The sequence below is a fragment of the Panulirus ornatus genome, chromosome 59 (assembly GCF_036320965.1).
Source record: "Panulirus ornatus isolate Po-2019 chromosome 59, ASM3632096v1, whole genome shotgun sequence".
NCBI lineage: Eukaryota > Metazoa > Arthropoda > Malacostraca > Decapoda > Palinuridae > Panulirus > Panulirus ornatus.
The window spans coordinates 23,528,417-23,544,740 of record NC_092282.1 but is presented as its reverse complement, the minus strand read 5'-3'; the positions used below and the strand labels follow the sequence as shown (position 1 = coordinate 23,544,740).

The window sequence follows — 16,324 nt, the reverse complement described above, 5'->3', positions numbered from 1 at the left end:
AAATGTGCTACAAACACAGAAGCACTGATCATTCCAATGATTTACCTATATTCCAATGAATGCATTCAACATCTTTCATTAGTACTATGAAGCAAATAGACCTCTTATACATTATGTTTAAAAGAACCAATGTCTCAATCAGTTTGTTGTTGTGTAATAGTCTATTATTTAGTAGTGGGAAAATGGGATGACTTTGCATTGTACATTTTTGACTACAAAACTAAACCATTCTCATCACAGAGAGTTGCCTTCATAATATGCTGTAGTTTCCTATCCTCAGTGGAATGCCTATCTTTTATGGAGATATAACTGTTAGTCCCATCTCCATGGTGCAAGAGTGTGCTATCTGCTGGGTAGAGCAACATGCCAGAATTGAAATAGTTCTCTTTTTCTGGTCTTTAACCAACAGCAGTGACTGTCACTGCAGCATTGTACTTAGAAACACATTGCAGACAGACTTTAATACAGCATTACAAACTGAATATATAGCCTGTCTGCAAAGAACTGGGATGTTTAATGACATTCTGGTATTCACAGCACATCTCTCCCTCCTAAAAACAGCATTTTGTATCTTATGCTGTATACAGTGAATGAATTATTCAGTACAAGCATGAAGCCTTACCTGATACTCACTACACTTCAACTTCATCCATGACATCCTGAACAAGTTGAGCTTTCTTCTTCCCTGAGACTTTCACTCCTCGTTCCTGTAGCCAAGCCTTCAATATGTCCATGGTCAATTTGTCAGCCTGTCGGCAAAATCCATTCAGTGATAAAACTATGTCAAATATTTGGAGGCACAGCTGCTGAAACAATTCTAACACATAATAAATATTAAGTGCATAAAGTAGTTTGTAGGTAGCCATCGAATGGGGAGGTGTATCACCAGTACTACCTCCCTGGGTACTGGGAGGGTTAGTGACATGTGCAGTGAGCCAGCACTTAAGTGTTATCAAGCTGCATTCCTTTGACCCAGGTAGCTGTCTTTTCTTTCAGCCTCACCTACACATGGACTGCTGGCATTCTGTCCATAAACATACAATCTCTCCTTATCACACATAACACTTGACAATACTCAACTCGCACAACTTACTCTTCACAGCCCTAGATTTCCCTGCCGTGAAAGTTTTGCACTAGCTCTGCTTTCTGGCAAAATGGTAGGAGCAATAGATAGTGGTAGTAAGTAAGAACATTAAAAAGTAGTAGTAGGTGGGAGAATGAAATGAGAGCATAAGGTAAAAGTAGTAGTTCAGAACAATAGTCAGGAAAATTAGGTAGAAACATTAGGTAGAAGAAGTTGGCACTGCACTAAAGTTACCCTCTGCCAGTGGCCTGTTAAGGGTATGGCACTAAAGGCTTAGGAGTGGTACTGGAGCTCAACAGATATGGAGACTCTTTTGCCATGGCCATCCCCTTGAGGGAATTCCCAGAGGGAACAGGTGTCAAATATGTAAATAGATAGATAAATATCTTAAGCTAACTTTCAGAGATCTGTAAATTTGCAATGGCATGTAAGTATTTGAGATGGGCAGTTACCAAAATCTTAACAGCTCAGGGATGTGTTTCTGGGGCTTCAGAATATAAATTACTTGTATTCCAGAAAGAAAATGACGAGACCACACGAATAAAGCTGATTGGAAAAGTTTCAAGCAGTTTATGAGAGACAGTGCCCATGTTAAAACTGCAGAAGTGTAGCAAATAACTGGAAAAAATTACTGAAAAACTATATAGAAGCCCAGGTGATCTGTTATGGGGCTCCTGCAGCTTTGAGGCTCCATTGCATTCAGAAACAGGGAAACACTGGACTCCCTTGGAGTATTAAGTTTCTTGATGAGACTGTACTCCCTTTCATCAAATGACAATGATGCAGTCTCACCAAAGGTGACTCTTCATTCATTATGTAATTGCAAGCAGATGGAGTCTGGAAACAATGGGAGAAAAGACATGTGAAAATGAAGGAGAGAGATGTGGTGCTGAGTATGAGTTGTTACATCTGGTACACATTCATTCAAACATTCACAATAAGAGCTGAGAAAAGACAGGAAACAGATAAGATGTTTCCTTAGTACATACACACTGACAAAAGAGTGAGGTATTGACAGAATGACTAGGTGGACAAAATAAATTTAAAAAATAAAACTAAAAACAGGATATCTGAGTTATACAGTTTTGATATGCAATATAAGGGGAGGTAACACATGCCAATACACAACTTTACAAGTGATAAACAATACAGATGGCAATAGAAAACCTAAAAAAAGTCATGAATAAGAGAATAGAAACAAAGGAGTAACAAGGAAAATGCTTGTGAGATGTGTTTTTTCCCAAATCTAACGTATAAAAGTGAAACCTTGGCATTTCTACACAATTACAGATCAAAATTAAGTGTACAATAGATAACTCATGCAGTTGGAATAAAAAGAATCACAGATAATGAAGGAAGATGTAAGAAACAAGTAATGCAAAGAAACCATGAGAAGGGTATATGGAAGAAATCCCTCCAGGAGAGTATGGCCAAGTTGGACAAACAGCATATGACTGGTTGGTGGAGAAGTTCTCTGACAGTTTGACTGAAGGAACAAGAAAAGGTACACTGCACGAAGTGTCCAGATGCAGGAACTATGTGCTTACAAAAAGAAGTGGTTTACATGATGAGTTTTTTTTACAATAGAGAAGTGCTGTGTGTCTCACTGGAGGAGTTACTGGAATGCCAGTCTTACTTAACAAATCATATTAAGTGTCCAAAAGGAAAAATAAAGAAGTGCCATTAGACACAAGATGAACTGGCAATGCAAAATGTACGTGATCCACTTCATGTCTACAGGAGTGGATTTGAATGGACAAAGATAAAAATATTTGCACAGAAAAAGCTCTCATTTGCATAAAGCAGTGTATTCTAAGCAGGATCCTCAAAAATCAGGGTCCCATAAGTCATGCAATTTCCATTCTTGATATCCAAACACACTGCATGTTTCACTGTCCCCATACATCCATCAGAACACCATCACTTCCCCTTACTTGACATAGATGTTCAAAACATGTACAGCAAAAGCTAATGCAATACACGTAAGAGCTTCCACAAACAAAATCCTAACCCAAAAATAAAGATGTTAAACAGAAGCAACACTAGATGAGAGTATACAACCTGAAACATGCCACTAATGCAACAAAAATTGGGAGGAAAAACTTTATCTAGATAATACTCACCTTACCAGCTTTGGCCATGGCCTCAACATCAATACTCCCCGGATCTGGTTTGGCTCTTTTTGGGAGCTGGGGTAGATTTGGGGGCTGGCCGCTTTTTGACAGACTCGTTAGGGTCATATGAAGGTGGATACACAAGGTCTTGAAATTTTTGAAGAAACATGCCAGCCTTCTTTTGCATGCGCTCATAATCAGGTACTAGGATATGTAGAAAATGAAGTCTAATGTAGAATGACACTTTACAGGTGTGTTCCATACCAATCAAGCATGCATATCAAACTGCACTTATATCTAACATTAAACAGTCTAACAGCTTCTTAGACACATACAGTGAATAATCAGCTTATTTCACAAATGCTTATTACAACTAGAACAAATAACACATAAGCACTCTCAGACATTTCTTTCTGATCCTTTTATCTATATCTCCCATGCCTTTTCACTCTGGGACTCCCTCAAGGGGGTGGCCAGGGAAAGAGAGTCTCCATAATTGGTGAACTCCAGTGCCACTATTTAGCCTTCAGGGCCTCACCATTAACAGGCCACTAACAGAGGGCAACTCTAGTGCACAACTCTAGTGCAGTGTTTTCATGAGCTCTTACCTAACGTTCTGACCTACTGCTACCTATTAATCCCACCTATTGTTCCTAACCTACTCTTTCTCCCCAATGTTTCTATCTAATGCTCCTGTCTGATATTCTTGCCTGTTATTTCTATCTACTGCTCTTATCATGCTGCCAAAAATGAGCCTTTAAATGTAGCAGTTTTCATCTGGCATGTAAATCCTTTTACTTGTACAGTAATTCATTCACACTTACATCCATATCTCTTTTGCAAACTTATGGACAAATTTGAAGAGCATGTGATATTGAATATTAATAAGAAAGAACTCATGTCCCTGTCCTCTGAGATATAGTAAATCTAACAACTTCAGCAACTGATATGTAATTAATTTATATGTTTTGATGAATTCACCCTTCCTCTTTCAATATGTAATGCAACTGAAATGCAACTTTTGGAAACAGTTTGAATGCACAGATATTTCAATATTCTGTGATACAGTCAAGAAACAAGAGACTGCAGTGGTGTTGGAGCATTCAAGTTGTGTTCCTACTGTTTCATGTCCACTGCTATACATACTAGGGAAGAGGTGAGATTCAACAGATGACAAAGTTTAGTAAAATATACATGTTTCAGAACTATTAAGCAGTTCCAGTAATAAATAGAATGAGACATTAACTTACCAGTGTAGTCTGGCACTGGCTCTAGATGAGACCTGTTAAGGGCTAAGGCCTCAATGTTGCGCCAGTGGGTCTGAATATCAGGATTGTCAAAGCTATCAGGAGAATACTTGAAATGTAATTTCTTAATGACAGCTTTGGCTGCATCCACTTGATCAGGGGTAGCACGGATTGTGTTCTCTATTTGTATGTTGCGGAAATCATCTGTTAACAACCATAATCAGGAAGTTACAAAAGAGATTATCATTAGTGATCATAAGGCAAACTACATTAAATTCAATGGCATAACACAATTTGATTAACACCTTTCTCAATATCCTGGTTTTCTCTGTGACCACAGTGTTTAGTAATGTTTTCATCAACCCCTTTCAAATCTTCAACAAAAATATTCACTAAAGATTCCATTTCAAGTGAGGAGTCTGTGCTTATTCTAATACCAGGAAGCCTGTTGCATGCAATGAGCACTTCACATTTCAAAACTATGACATAATTTGGCTGAGTATTTATTTGTCTTTCAATAACACCATTTTTCTTTGTTTCGAGGACTGCTCTCCTTACTTAATAATCTTTGACTCTTTTCAATTAACGAAATGCCTGCCATGAAGCCATAACATCCTTTCATCCTCAAGCCATTGTTCTCTACTTATTTCAATGCATGTCAAAGGAAATGGCTGACCAATGGTGATGGTAAGGGTACTGAAGCCCTCATATTCTCAAATTCTTATGATCTGGAGCAAATTAATACCTACCCTATCCATATTCCAGACAATCACAACCACTTTCCTTACAAAATGGATCAGTTTCTGCCTCTAATCCTTTGTGCTGTAGCTACACAAACTTGCCTTCAACTGCTACATCTGACTACACTCTTGTAAATTTGTCTTCATTTTAACTATACCTTCTCCAAATGCCCTTCTCAATGTAAATAATAGAATTTCATTATCGATGATTACACTAACTTGCATTTGAGATTCTTACTTTTCTTGCCTAGATTACTGCCTGGTGCTGCTCATGTCTCTGCTGAGCACAAAGGACAGGTTATTGTTGAGTGAATGGAAGCATATATCCCCTCTCCCTCTCAAGATTCTTTTTCCATCCTGTAATTTAATCATTCCAGCTCTGAGGTCCTTCAGTCAAGGGACTTGGCATATATGACCTGGAGAAACTCTTCCCTCAAACTAGCATTCAGCTTTTATCTCTACTTAAAATCATTGCAAGTTTGTTATCCTTTAGGTAAGACATTCCCAGTTAAATTTCAAAATACAACAAATGAACCCTGTATAACAAAAATATTCGGCACAACCATATCCTCAATCTAGTCTGGAAACCTGACGTTATCAACATCAGATTGTATCGTTGTTGTAATCATACTTCTTGTGAGCAGTTATTTCATGTCTCTTGGGACTTTTTAAATTATGAGCGCACTGGAGCAGAGAGTGATAGGGCTTGGGGCGCACTCTGGAAATTTTTGTAAACTGTATATTTCTCTTTGGATGACAGCTCAATTATTAAGTGCAGCCTGAATACCATACAGTTCTGCAATTAATACGGAGAATTCTCTAAGGTAGTTTATAGGAGGTCTTTCTTCACAAACTATGGCAAAGCCCACACCTTTAGCAAATACTTAACCATCAATAAATATTTCTGTCTCTTTTGTATGAACAGTGTTGTGCTGAAGGAATTCAATTTTTGTTATTACAGATGCCATGGTGCTTTTAGTCGTTTTCATCCATTCCCTGCAAAGTTAGATCCCAGGACCCCTCCTGAGAGGGAACCAAGCAAAACTTGCTACTCGAATTGTTATAAAATCTTTTACCAGGAGAGTAAGCTATCAGTGCAAGAAAGAAAAGAGAAGAGCGAGTGGTTCCCATTAGGGTGGGTGATTTATAAAAGTGTTTAACTGTCTGCCCCTCTACACAGAGTACACTCCTGAAATTTTATGAAAAAAAAAATCCCAAATAAACTACAGTCAGTTGTGTTCTTACTTTCCTGGGTCTAGAATCACTCATGAGTGAGCCTACCAACAGTTTCTGCCAATATATGGCAGCACAAGCATTGTTTTCAATGCTCAGCAGATGACAACCTGAATGAGCCACATGAAATGACTATCACAAACGTTTCTAAATTGTTTCTACATTTGTCACAATAATGACCAGAAAGTAATGATTATAGAGATATTAAAGGATCTGGCTGTGATACCAGTGAATCTCAAATTATGTCTAATGTGGAGTAGAGCTTCGACTCTGACAATGATTTCACTGAAATTCAATGATGGACAAAAGTATCACTATCCCGACATTTTTTTTCATCCAGCTGTCTTATTTCTTTATTTCTGAAAGTTACGTACATGTTTTTTACATACCAAAAGTATCAACATTTTTTCTGACAGTCAGAACAATCTATTTTCATTTGTATTTCCACATTTCCTATGTTAGTGAGGTCGTGTCAAAAAGAGATGAAGACATGGCCTCATTTGCTCACATCCATCTTCTAAATGTCATGAACAATGCATCAAAACCAGAAGCCCATATCACTGGACTCTGCCAGCCTGAGTTTGCACCATGAGTGAAAAGTCACCTCTGGTGAGCTGCATCACTGAGAGTAGAGTCTCATCAAAGAACATCTCTCTCCAAAGGAAAATACATTTTCCTGCTACTGGAAGTAGAGCAACCTTGGGCTGCAAGAGCCTTTACAAAGGTCCTATGTAACACCAAGACTCCTTCACAGAAAATGATCCTGAGGTAGTTATGTATAAACAAATAAACCAGAGCCCCCTATCGAAAACTATACAGAACACACACACCTTTCCCTGGCTTCTTGTGACTGCTTCATATGCCCTGGATCACCCTCATGATAGCATGTCACCCCATGTATATCATATCACACCAATTCACTCTATCCCATGCACAATTCACACCCTCCTGCACATTCAGTCCCCCAAAACTCAAAGCTTCTTTCACTTCATCATTCCACCTCCTCAGTTTCTCCTTCCCCAAAACTCAAAGCTTCTTTCACTTCATCATTCCACCTCTTCAGTCTCTCCATTTTCTTTCTTCATTCCAATGCCTTTTAGACATCCTCTCCTCACTCATCCTCTCCATATGTCTAAAACTATTTCAGCAAATCCTCTCCAGTTCTCTAACATATACTCTTTTAAGTACCACATCTCCATCTGACTCTATTATTTCTTATCTGATCAACCCTCCTCACACCACATAATATCCTCAAACATTTGTTTTCCAACCATTTGCACTCTTCCATAATTTTTCTACCTAATTAGTAAATATGTTTATCATGTTTCTAACATTTCATATTCTCCATAATTTTTCTACCTAATTAGTAAATATGTTTATCATGTTTCTTAACATTTTCATATTGTAAGTTTCTAAATAACATTTCTATAAATATATTTTGATTGTTACCTGGCCTATGTGTAAACATTTTACGTTTTCTTTTCCTACATATTCACATTTCCCGCGCTATAGCAAGGTAGCATTGAGAACACAGGATTGAGCCTTAGATGGAATATCCTCACTTGGTCTACTTCTCTGTCCCTTCTTTTGAAAAATTAAAAATGTGAGGGGAGGATTTCCAGCCCCCCCAACCCTTCCGATTTAGTCGTAGAAGACGACACGCAGGGAATACCTTGGGAAGTATTCTTTCTCCCCTATCCCTACCTAGTAAAATGCTTCAAGTCTTTTGGACCACACTCCAGAAAATGTAACTGATGCAAAGGACTGATCTATTAATGGAGAGGCTGGTGAAATAGGTAAATGAGAGGGACCTTGGAGCATGTCTACAGTATGTGGGGTACAAGGCATAAAAGGTGAATAAACTGCTGTTGGCAAGTGACACAGCTCTAGTGGGAAAGGTGAATAAACAGCTGCTGACATGTGATACAGCTCTAGTGGTAGTCTCCAAAGACACAGTCTATCTATCAATCTACATATCCCCTCTGGGAACTCCCATCAAGGGGGTGGTCAAGGTAAAAGAATTTCCACTAACTACTGTCCATACATGCCTGCCTTGCATACACCTTTCCAAACATTCTTCCCCCATTTCTCTTCTACTCTATTTCCCCATCTCACAGGTGTTCTTCCCCTCAAACCAACCCCTTTTATTGTTCTATCATAAACTCTTTGTAAACTCCCCATCTTGCATTCTTTCCACATGCCCAAACCACCACAAAGAATTACATTTTACCCTCTCTACTACTCCACATTTAATTCCCTTTGTATTCTTGCCACACCAAATGTCTCATACACCCCCTAATTTCGTTCTTCATTCCATCTAGTCATATGATATGCTCTTCTCAAATAGCTCATTTCCATTTAGCCATAAGGAGAAGATATACAAAGAAAAACTTATGGAATGATGATATGAAGGGGACTTTGAGTTATCAGTGCTTGATCATTAAGGTCGCCAAAAAGATAAGATGAAATGGATTGAGAAATGTATGAGGTGAGATATGCTGTCAAAGGGCAGATATCTGAGCAAATAAAGCTATCAATATCAACCAGAAAGCAGTACATGAGACTCAGCTGTGGATAGTAGACACATTATAAATGACAACTACAACTGGATGTATGCCAAAAAGGTTACTGTTCATTTGTTTTTGATGCTATCTTGCAAAAGTTGGAGATGCTATTTGGTTTAAAAAAATTATAGCAGGAAGCAGAGTGTGGTACCAAAAGACAATGAATACAGCAAATTATCACTTGAAAATGAAATGATAATGACATCCTAAAGAAAGAGCCATCAGTGGGAGGAAAGGGTAATCACTTTATCTCTCCAAATAGCCATTCCATAGGCAATTGAAGCCTACCAGTCTGCACAAGGAACTAGGAACCATCTAAAGTACTGGATATGCCCATTGCTCTACTCTTGATAAAGAAAAAATATTCCATTTTTTTAAGCAATTTTCATATGTGAATGTTGACAAACTAAAGCCTGACTTACCAGCAAATGGCAAATGACATGCAATGAAACCTGGTGGGGTGACTTGACAATTCTTCCTATCAAGTTCCTCTTTTTGAGGGATCAGTGCTGCCCAAGACACTGAGGCACCTTTACGTGTCACCAGTCGTACTATTGCAGCCATTTTACGAGCCAAGCAACGCTCCAGCAAAGCTGCAAACATCTTCTTACTACCTGTACATAAAAAAATTTGTATCAGAGATATGTAAACTTTATGGCAGGAACAATTGAGCTGTAACTCTTTCTTTTAGACAATGACCAGAGCTGCCAACCTTGTCAAACAAAAAATGAACACAGCAAAAATTATGGAATTTTGAGTAAAGAAAAAGGGGAATTTTGCAAAACAAAAGTTACAACCACATGCAATACACGCTGCACTTTCAGTACAGGAAACTGTAATATCCAGTGCTCGAGTTGTTATCTCCAATCATTTAAAGATAGTCTACAAGTGTTCACTTCAAAACCAACAAAGTATCTAGTCTGAATGTCGTTCACTCTTCCATGTGCAATGCTAAAATCTGGAGCACAAACTTGACACTGTATGGTAAATTCATCCTTTCTCAATCACACAATGCTGGAGCATTTCCTGGCGTATTCCAACCAAAAAGCCTGCTTCTTCCTGCTTGATTTTGTATCCAAAATCGATGCCATGGTGAAGTGACTTCACTCTTCTCCAGCTCATCGTTGACTTGTTTGATGATGCAAGGCATGATATGCGATACAAACAACAGCAAGCCAAAACATCAAAACATGAGGACCAAGTTTTCCCCAAGCAGAAGATGGCTGTAATATTTTGACCTCTTCAAACTCTTCCATTATGAATTGGTTATTGTCTAATTGATTTTCCTTATCATATCACTTTTTAAATGTATTACAAAGACATGATTTGGAATTTGTGAAGGTTATGTAAACATTTTCACTGGTTTGTCAGAGATAAGCCGCACTAAATTTTGCAAGAAAGAATCAGGTTTATACATAGTAGTTTATCTTATCCCTGTTAATTAATGGTCAAGGCCTACATAAGCTGATGTGATGATGTAACTTGTATATTGAGGATTTGATTTTTCTAGCAAAGCTTTCATTGTTACTCTTCATCTCAGTGCTAGAAAATCTTAGCAAACTGAATTTCACTACTTTGATGAACAGCAATAGACAAAAGGGAACTAGTAATTCTTATCCATTTCTATACATGATAATTCTTAGCAACTTTTTAAAGCCTCAGGAGGTCTAGACCTATGAGTAAGACTAGGCCTTGTTAAACAAGCTATAGAGTATGATCAGACGGTAAGACCAACTATGCAACAATTTGTGCAGTCATTTCCATGAAATGGTCAGAAATTGACCGATGTCTGACTTATTTTGTACATAACATTAGTACCTGCATGTGGAATGAGAATGTACACTATATATTAAAGAGTGCACACCCATGAAATTCCCATACTTTATACACACAATACATGAACATACAAGAATTAAAAAAAACAAAATTTTACAAGGAAAAATCGTACTGCCATATGTCTTAAAAAAAAAAAATGTAAATAGATACAGCAAAAACATATTGGTTGGCAAATCTGAATGAAGTATTTATTGTTATAGAGTAGGGTAGTTTAAACAGAAACTTATAATTACTACAATGCTTTAAACAAATGTTTGTCATTTCAATCTTTACAAATAACCAAAGAAAAGAAAAGTGATTTTTTGGTTTCCAATGTTTTTCATCATGCATCAGAGCATCATGTACAGAGCATCAGATTGGGGAAGAGCAGTATGGTTTCAGAAGTGGTAGAGGATGTGTGGATCAGGTGTTTGCTTTGAAGAATGTATGTGAGAAATACTTAGAAAAACAAATGGATTTGTATGTAGCATTTATGGATCTGGAGAAGGAATATTATAGAGTTGATAGAGATGCTCTGTGGAAGGTTTTAAGAATATATGGTGTGGGAGGCAAGTTGTTAGAAGCAGTGAAAAGTTTTTATCGAGGATGTAAGGCATGTGTACGTGTAGGAAGAGAGGAAAGTGATTGGTTCTCAGTGAATGTAGGTTTGCGGCAGGGGTGTGTGGTGTCTCCATGGTTGTTTAATTTGTTTATGGATGGGGTTGTTACGGAGGTAAATGCAAGAGTTTTGGAAAGAGGGGCAAGTATGCAGTCTGTTGTGGATGAGAGAGCTTGGGAAGTGAGTCAGTTGTTGTTCGCTGATGATACAGCGCTGGTGGCTGATTCATGAAAGATACTGCAGAAGCTGGTGACTGAGTTTGGTAAAGTGTGTGAAAGAAGAAAGTTAAGAGTAAATGTGAATGAGAGCAAGGTTATTAGGTACAGTAGGGTTGAGGGTCAAGTCAATTGGGAGGTAAATTTGAATGGAGAAAAACTGGAGGAAGTAAAGTGTTTTAGATACCTGGGAGTGGATCTGGCAGCGTATGGAGCCATGGAAGCGGAAGTGAATCATAGGGTGGGGGAGGGGGCGAAAATCCTGGGAGCCTTGAAGAATGTTTGGAAGTCGAGAACATTATCTCGGAGAGCAAAAATGGGTATGTTTGAAGGAATAGTGGTTCCAACAATGTTGTATGGTTGCGAGGCGTGGGCTATGGATAGAGTTGTGCGCAGGAGGGTGGATGTGCTGGAAATGAGATGTTTGAGGACAATATGTGGTGTGAGGTGGTTTGATCGAGTAAGTAATGTAAGGGTAAGAGAGGTGTGTGGAAATAAAAAGAGCATGGTTGAGAGAGCAGAAGAGGGTGTTTTGAAATGGTTTGGTCACATGGAGAGAATGAGTGAGGAAAGATTGACCAAGAGGATATATGCGTCAGAGGTGGAGGGAACGAGGAGAAGTGGGAGACCAAATTGGAGGTGGAAAGATGGAGTGAAAAAGATTTTGAGTGATTGGGGTCTGAACATGCAGGAGGGTGAAAGGCGTGCAAGGAATAGAGTGAATTGGAACGATGTGGTATACTGGGGTCGACGTGCTGTCAATGGATTGAACCAGGGCATGTGAAGCGTCTGGGGTAAACCATGGAAAGTTGTGTGGGGCCTGGATGTGGAAAGGGAGCTGTGGTTTCAGTGCATTATTACATGACAGCTAGAGACTGAGTGTGAACGAATGGGGCCTTTGGTGTCTTTTCCTAGCGCTGCCTCGCACACAGGAGGGGGGAGGGGGTTGTTATTCCATGTGTGGCGAGGTGGCAATGGGAACAAATAAAGGCAGACAGTATGAATTATGTACATGTGTATATATGTATATGTCTGTGTGTGTATATATATGTGTACATTGAGATGTATAGGTATGTATATTTGCATGTGTGGACGTGTATGTATATACATGTGTATGTGGGCGGGTTGGGCCATTCTTTCGTCTGTTTCCATGCGCTACCTCACTAACGCGGGAGACAGCGACAAAGCAAAATAAATAAATAAATAAATAAATAAATATGTTTTTCATTAATTCACCATATACAACTGTTCTCATGGTGCTTCCACATATGCAGCTGATTGTGGGTCAGTGGCATTAATGTCTTCTCTGTCCTGCAACAGAGGGCAAACTCTTAAGCAGATTTGTGGTAAAGCAGCAAAGGATATGGGAATGTAGGGCTCCTATGGAATGGCAGCAGTAGCTGTGGGAGTAGCAAAGTTGAAGCAATACAAAGTCAAGTGGTGGGCTGAAGTTGTCTTGTAGATCTTTCAGCAGAATGGTGTGGCAGTGCTGGTGCTCTTGATCTCCAACGAAGGTAAGTAGAATTCCTGTCCCATTCAGACTCACACCCTAACTTTAACGGTGCTCTTCACTGCTAGATTTCATAACCTTTCTTTTATTCAACTTTAATCCCAACTTTCTCCTTTCACACACTTACCCAAACTAAGAAACCAACTTTTGCAATTTCTCACTTGAATCTGCAACCACCATGTCATCAATAAATAATAAGTGACTCCTTACAAGCATCCCCTTCCCTGACATCCAACAGACTTTTTCCTCTCTTCAAGATCCTTGCATTCACCTCCCTTACAACTCCAACCACATACTTTCCTCCTGCCCGAGAGTCCCTTCTATATCTACAAGGATCCTGCAGTGCTCAAAAAGCCAGTTACATCCACAAGGCAAAACAAGAGGTCATATAGGGAGAAGGTAGGGCATCTACATAGACAGTTTCATGTTTTCACCAAGAGTTGCATTGAGGACATCTATACATAAAATGTTATATGCAAAATTATATTTATATATTTATAAAAACATTCCTTAGGGAAATGTATCATTTTCATTCTTTTACAGTCAATCTTTACTAGTCATGCTGTTCATGTTTAAGATTTCAGCTACTATCTCTTTAGCTTACCTTGGACTGATTTTTCATCTGGGTAAATAAAGTTTCCAGGTCTGACATGATAATATGGCTTGATACTACTGATTGGTTTGAACCCAAGAAGCTTTATTTCTGGATCATGAATACGAGCCATGCTACGCACCTCATCCTGAAAGAATACCTATGCATGAATGACTGATAAAAGCTATGGATATGAAGAACATAATAAGCTGATATGTAATATGTAACTTTAAACATTAAGAGAGGAAGCCGCATATATTCATAAATCAGACAGACGAATACAAAAAAAAAGGAATGATGAAAGAGTACTGCATACACACTTCCATGGGTCTACATAAATCATATATATTTCTTACTTCTGTAAGTCTAAATCAAACAACATTTTTCTTTCATGTATGTTCAAAATTTCTTGCATTAGCAAGGCAGAGCTAGGAACAGACAAGAAATGGTCTCGTTCACTCATGTCCAATCTTTATCCACAACCAGGCCCATTCAAAACTTAACTGTGGTTTTCTTTGACTTTCATATGACATGGCTCAGCACACTGACAGCACGTTATCCTCTGTATACTAAATCAATCCAATTCTCTCTATCCTTTGCATGCCTCATACCCTTCAACATATTCAGGCCCCGAGCCTTAAAAGCATCTTTCACTCCATCTTTCCACCTCCTCCTTGGTTTCCCCCTTTTCTTTGTTCCTTCATCTTCTGATACATATACTTTCTAATTCATCCACTCCTTACTTATCCTCTCCATATGTCCACAACATTTCAGCACAAACCTTTCAGTTCTCTCATTCATTTTCTTCTTACAGCCATAAACTTATCATTTCTTATTCAATCAACCCTCCTGGCACTATATATTGTCCTGGACATCTAATTTCCGACAAATTACCCTTATTCTGCAAATTTCTGTCTATGGCCCATGCACTGTATCCACGAAGCACCAACAAAACTAATTATTTTCTTTCATTATTTATACTTAATCGCCATTTCCCACGTCAGTGAGGTAGCACAGGAAACAGACGAAGAATAGCCTATCCACTTATATACATCTATATGCATAAACGTGTATACATGCACATTTAATTTTTTTTTTTTTTTTTTTTTTAATTTTCCAAAAGAAGGAACAGAATTGGGCCAGGTGAGGGTATTCCCTCAAAGGCCCAGTCCTCTGTTCTTAACGCTACCTCGCTAATGCGGGAAATGGCGAATAGTTTGAAAGAAAGAAAGAAAAATATATATATATATATATATATATATATATATATATATATATATATATATATATATATATATATATATATATATATATTTTTTTCTTTCATACTATTTGCCATTTCCCGCGTTAGCGAGGTAGCGTTAAGAACAGAGAACTGGGCCTTAGAGGGAATATCCTCACCTGACCCCCTTCTCTGTTCCTTCTTTTGGAAAATTAAAAAAAAAACAAGAAAGGGGAGGATTTCCAGCCACCCGCTCCCTCCCCTTTTAGTCGCCTTCTACGACACGCAGGGAATACGAGGGAAGTATTCTTTCTCCCCTATCCCCAGGGATAGTATATATATATATATATATATATATATATATATATATATATATATATATATACATATGTACATATTCACACCAAAACTACAGTTCCCTATCCACATCTTGGCCTCAAAGACCTTTCCATGGTTTACCCAAGATGCTTCACATGCCTTGGTTCAGTCCACTGACAGCACATCAACCCCAGTATACCACATCATTCCAATTCACTCTATTCCTTGTGCACCTCTCACCCTCCTGTATGTTCTGGCCCCGATCTAAAAATATTTTTCACTCCATCCTTCCACCTCCAATTTGGTCTCCCGCTTCTCCTTGTTCCCTCCACCTCTGACACATATATTCTCTTTGTTAATCTTTTCTCACTCATTCTCTCCATATGTCCAAACCATTTCAATACACCCTCTTTTGCTCTCTCAACCACACTCTTTTTATTTCCACACATCTCTCTTACCCTTTCATTACTTAATCAAGGCACCTCACACAACATATTGTCCTTAAACATTTCATTTCCAACACATCCACCCTCCTCCGTACAACCATGTCTATAACTCTTGCCTTGCAACCATATAACATTACTGGAACTACTACTCCTTCAAACATACCCATTTTTGCTCTCTGAGATACATAACCATTTTTGCTCTCTGAGATAACATTCTCTCCTTCCATGCATTCTTCGTCACTCCCAGAATCTTCGCCTCCTCCCCCACTCTGTGACACTTCTGCTTTCGTGGTTCCATTTGCTGCTAAGTCCACTCCCAGATATTTGAAACATTTTACTTCCTTCAATTTTTCTCCATTTAAACTTACATCCCAATTAACTTGTCCCTCAACCCTAATGAACCTAATAACCTTGCTCTTATTCACATTTACTCTCAACTTTCTCCTTTCACACACACTTTACAAAACTTAGTAACCAACTTCTGCAGTTTCTCACTTGAATCAGCCACTAGAGCTGTATCATCAGTGAACAAGTGACTCACTTCCATGGCCCTCTCATCCCCAACAAACTGAATACTCACCCCTCTCTCCTAAACTCCTGCATTT

General features: G+C 38.5%; 1 protein-coding gene across 1 annotated transcript in view; it reads right to left on the bottom strand.

The window, feature by feature from the left end:
• Positions 1-485: 485 nt before the first annotated feature.
• Positions 486-16,324, bottom strand: part of Irbp (Inverted repeat-binding protein) — a 33,870-nt gene continuing 18,031 nt past the window's right edge. Inside the window, 6 exon segments of the mRNA XM_071696420.1 lie at positions 486-749; positions 3,208-3,270; positions 3,272-3,402; positions 4,449-4,649; positions 9,405-9,596; positions 13,746-13,881. Of these exon segments, the coding sequence (XP_071552521.1) occupies positions 633-749; positions 3,208-3,270; positions 3,272-3,402; positions 4,449-4,649; positions 9,405-9,596; positions 13,746-13,881 (840 nt within the window). The 3' untranslated portion in view covers positions 486-632.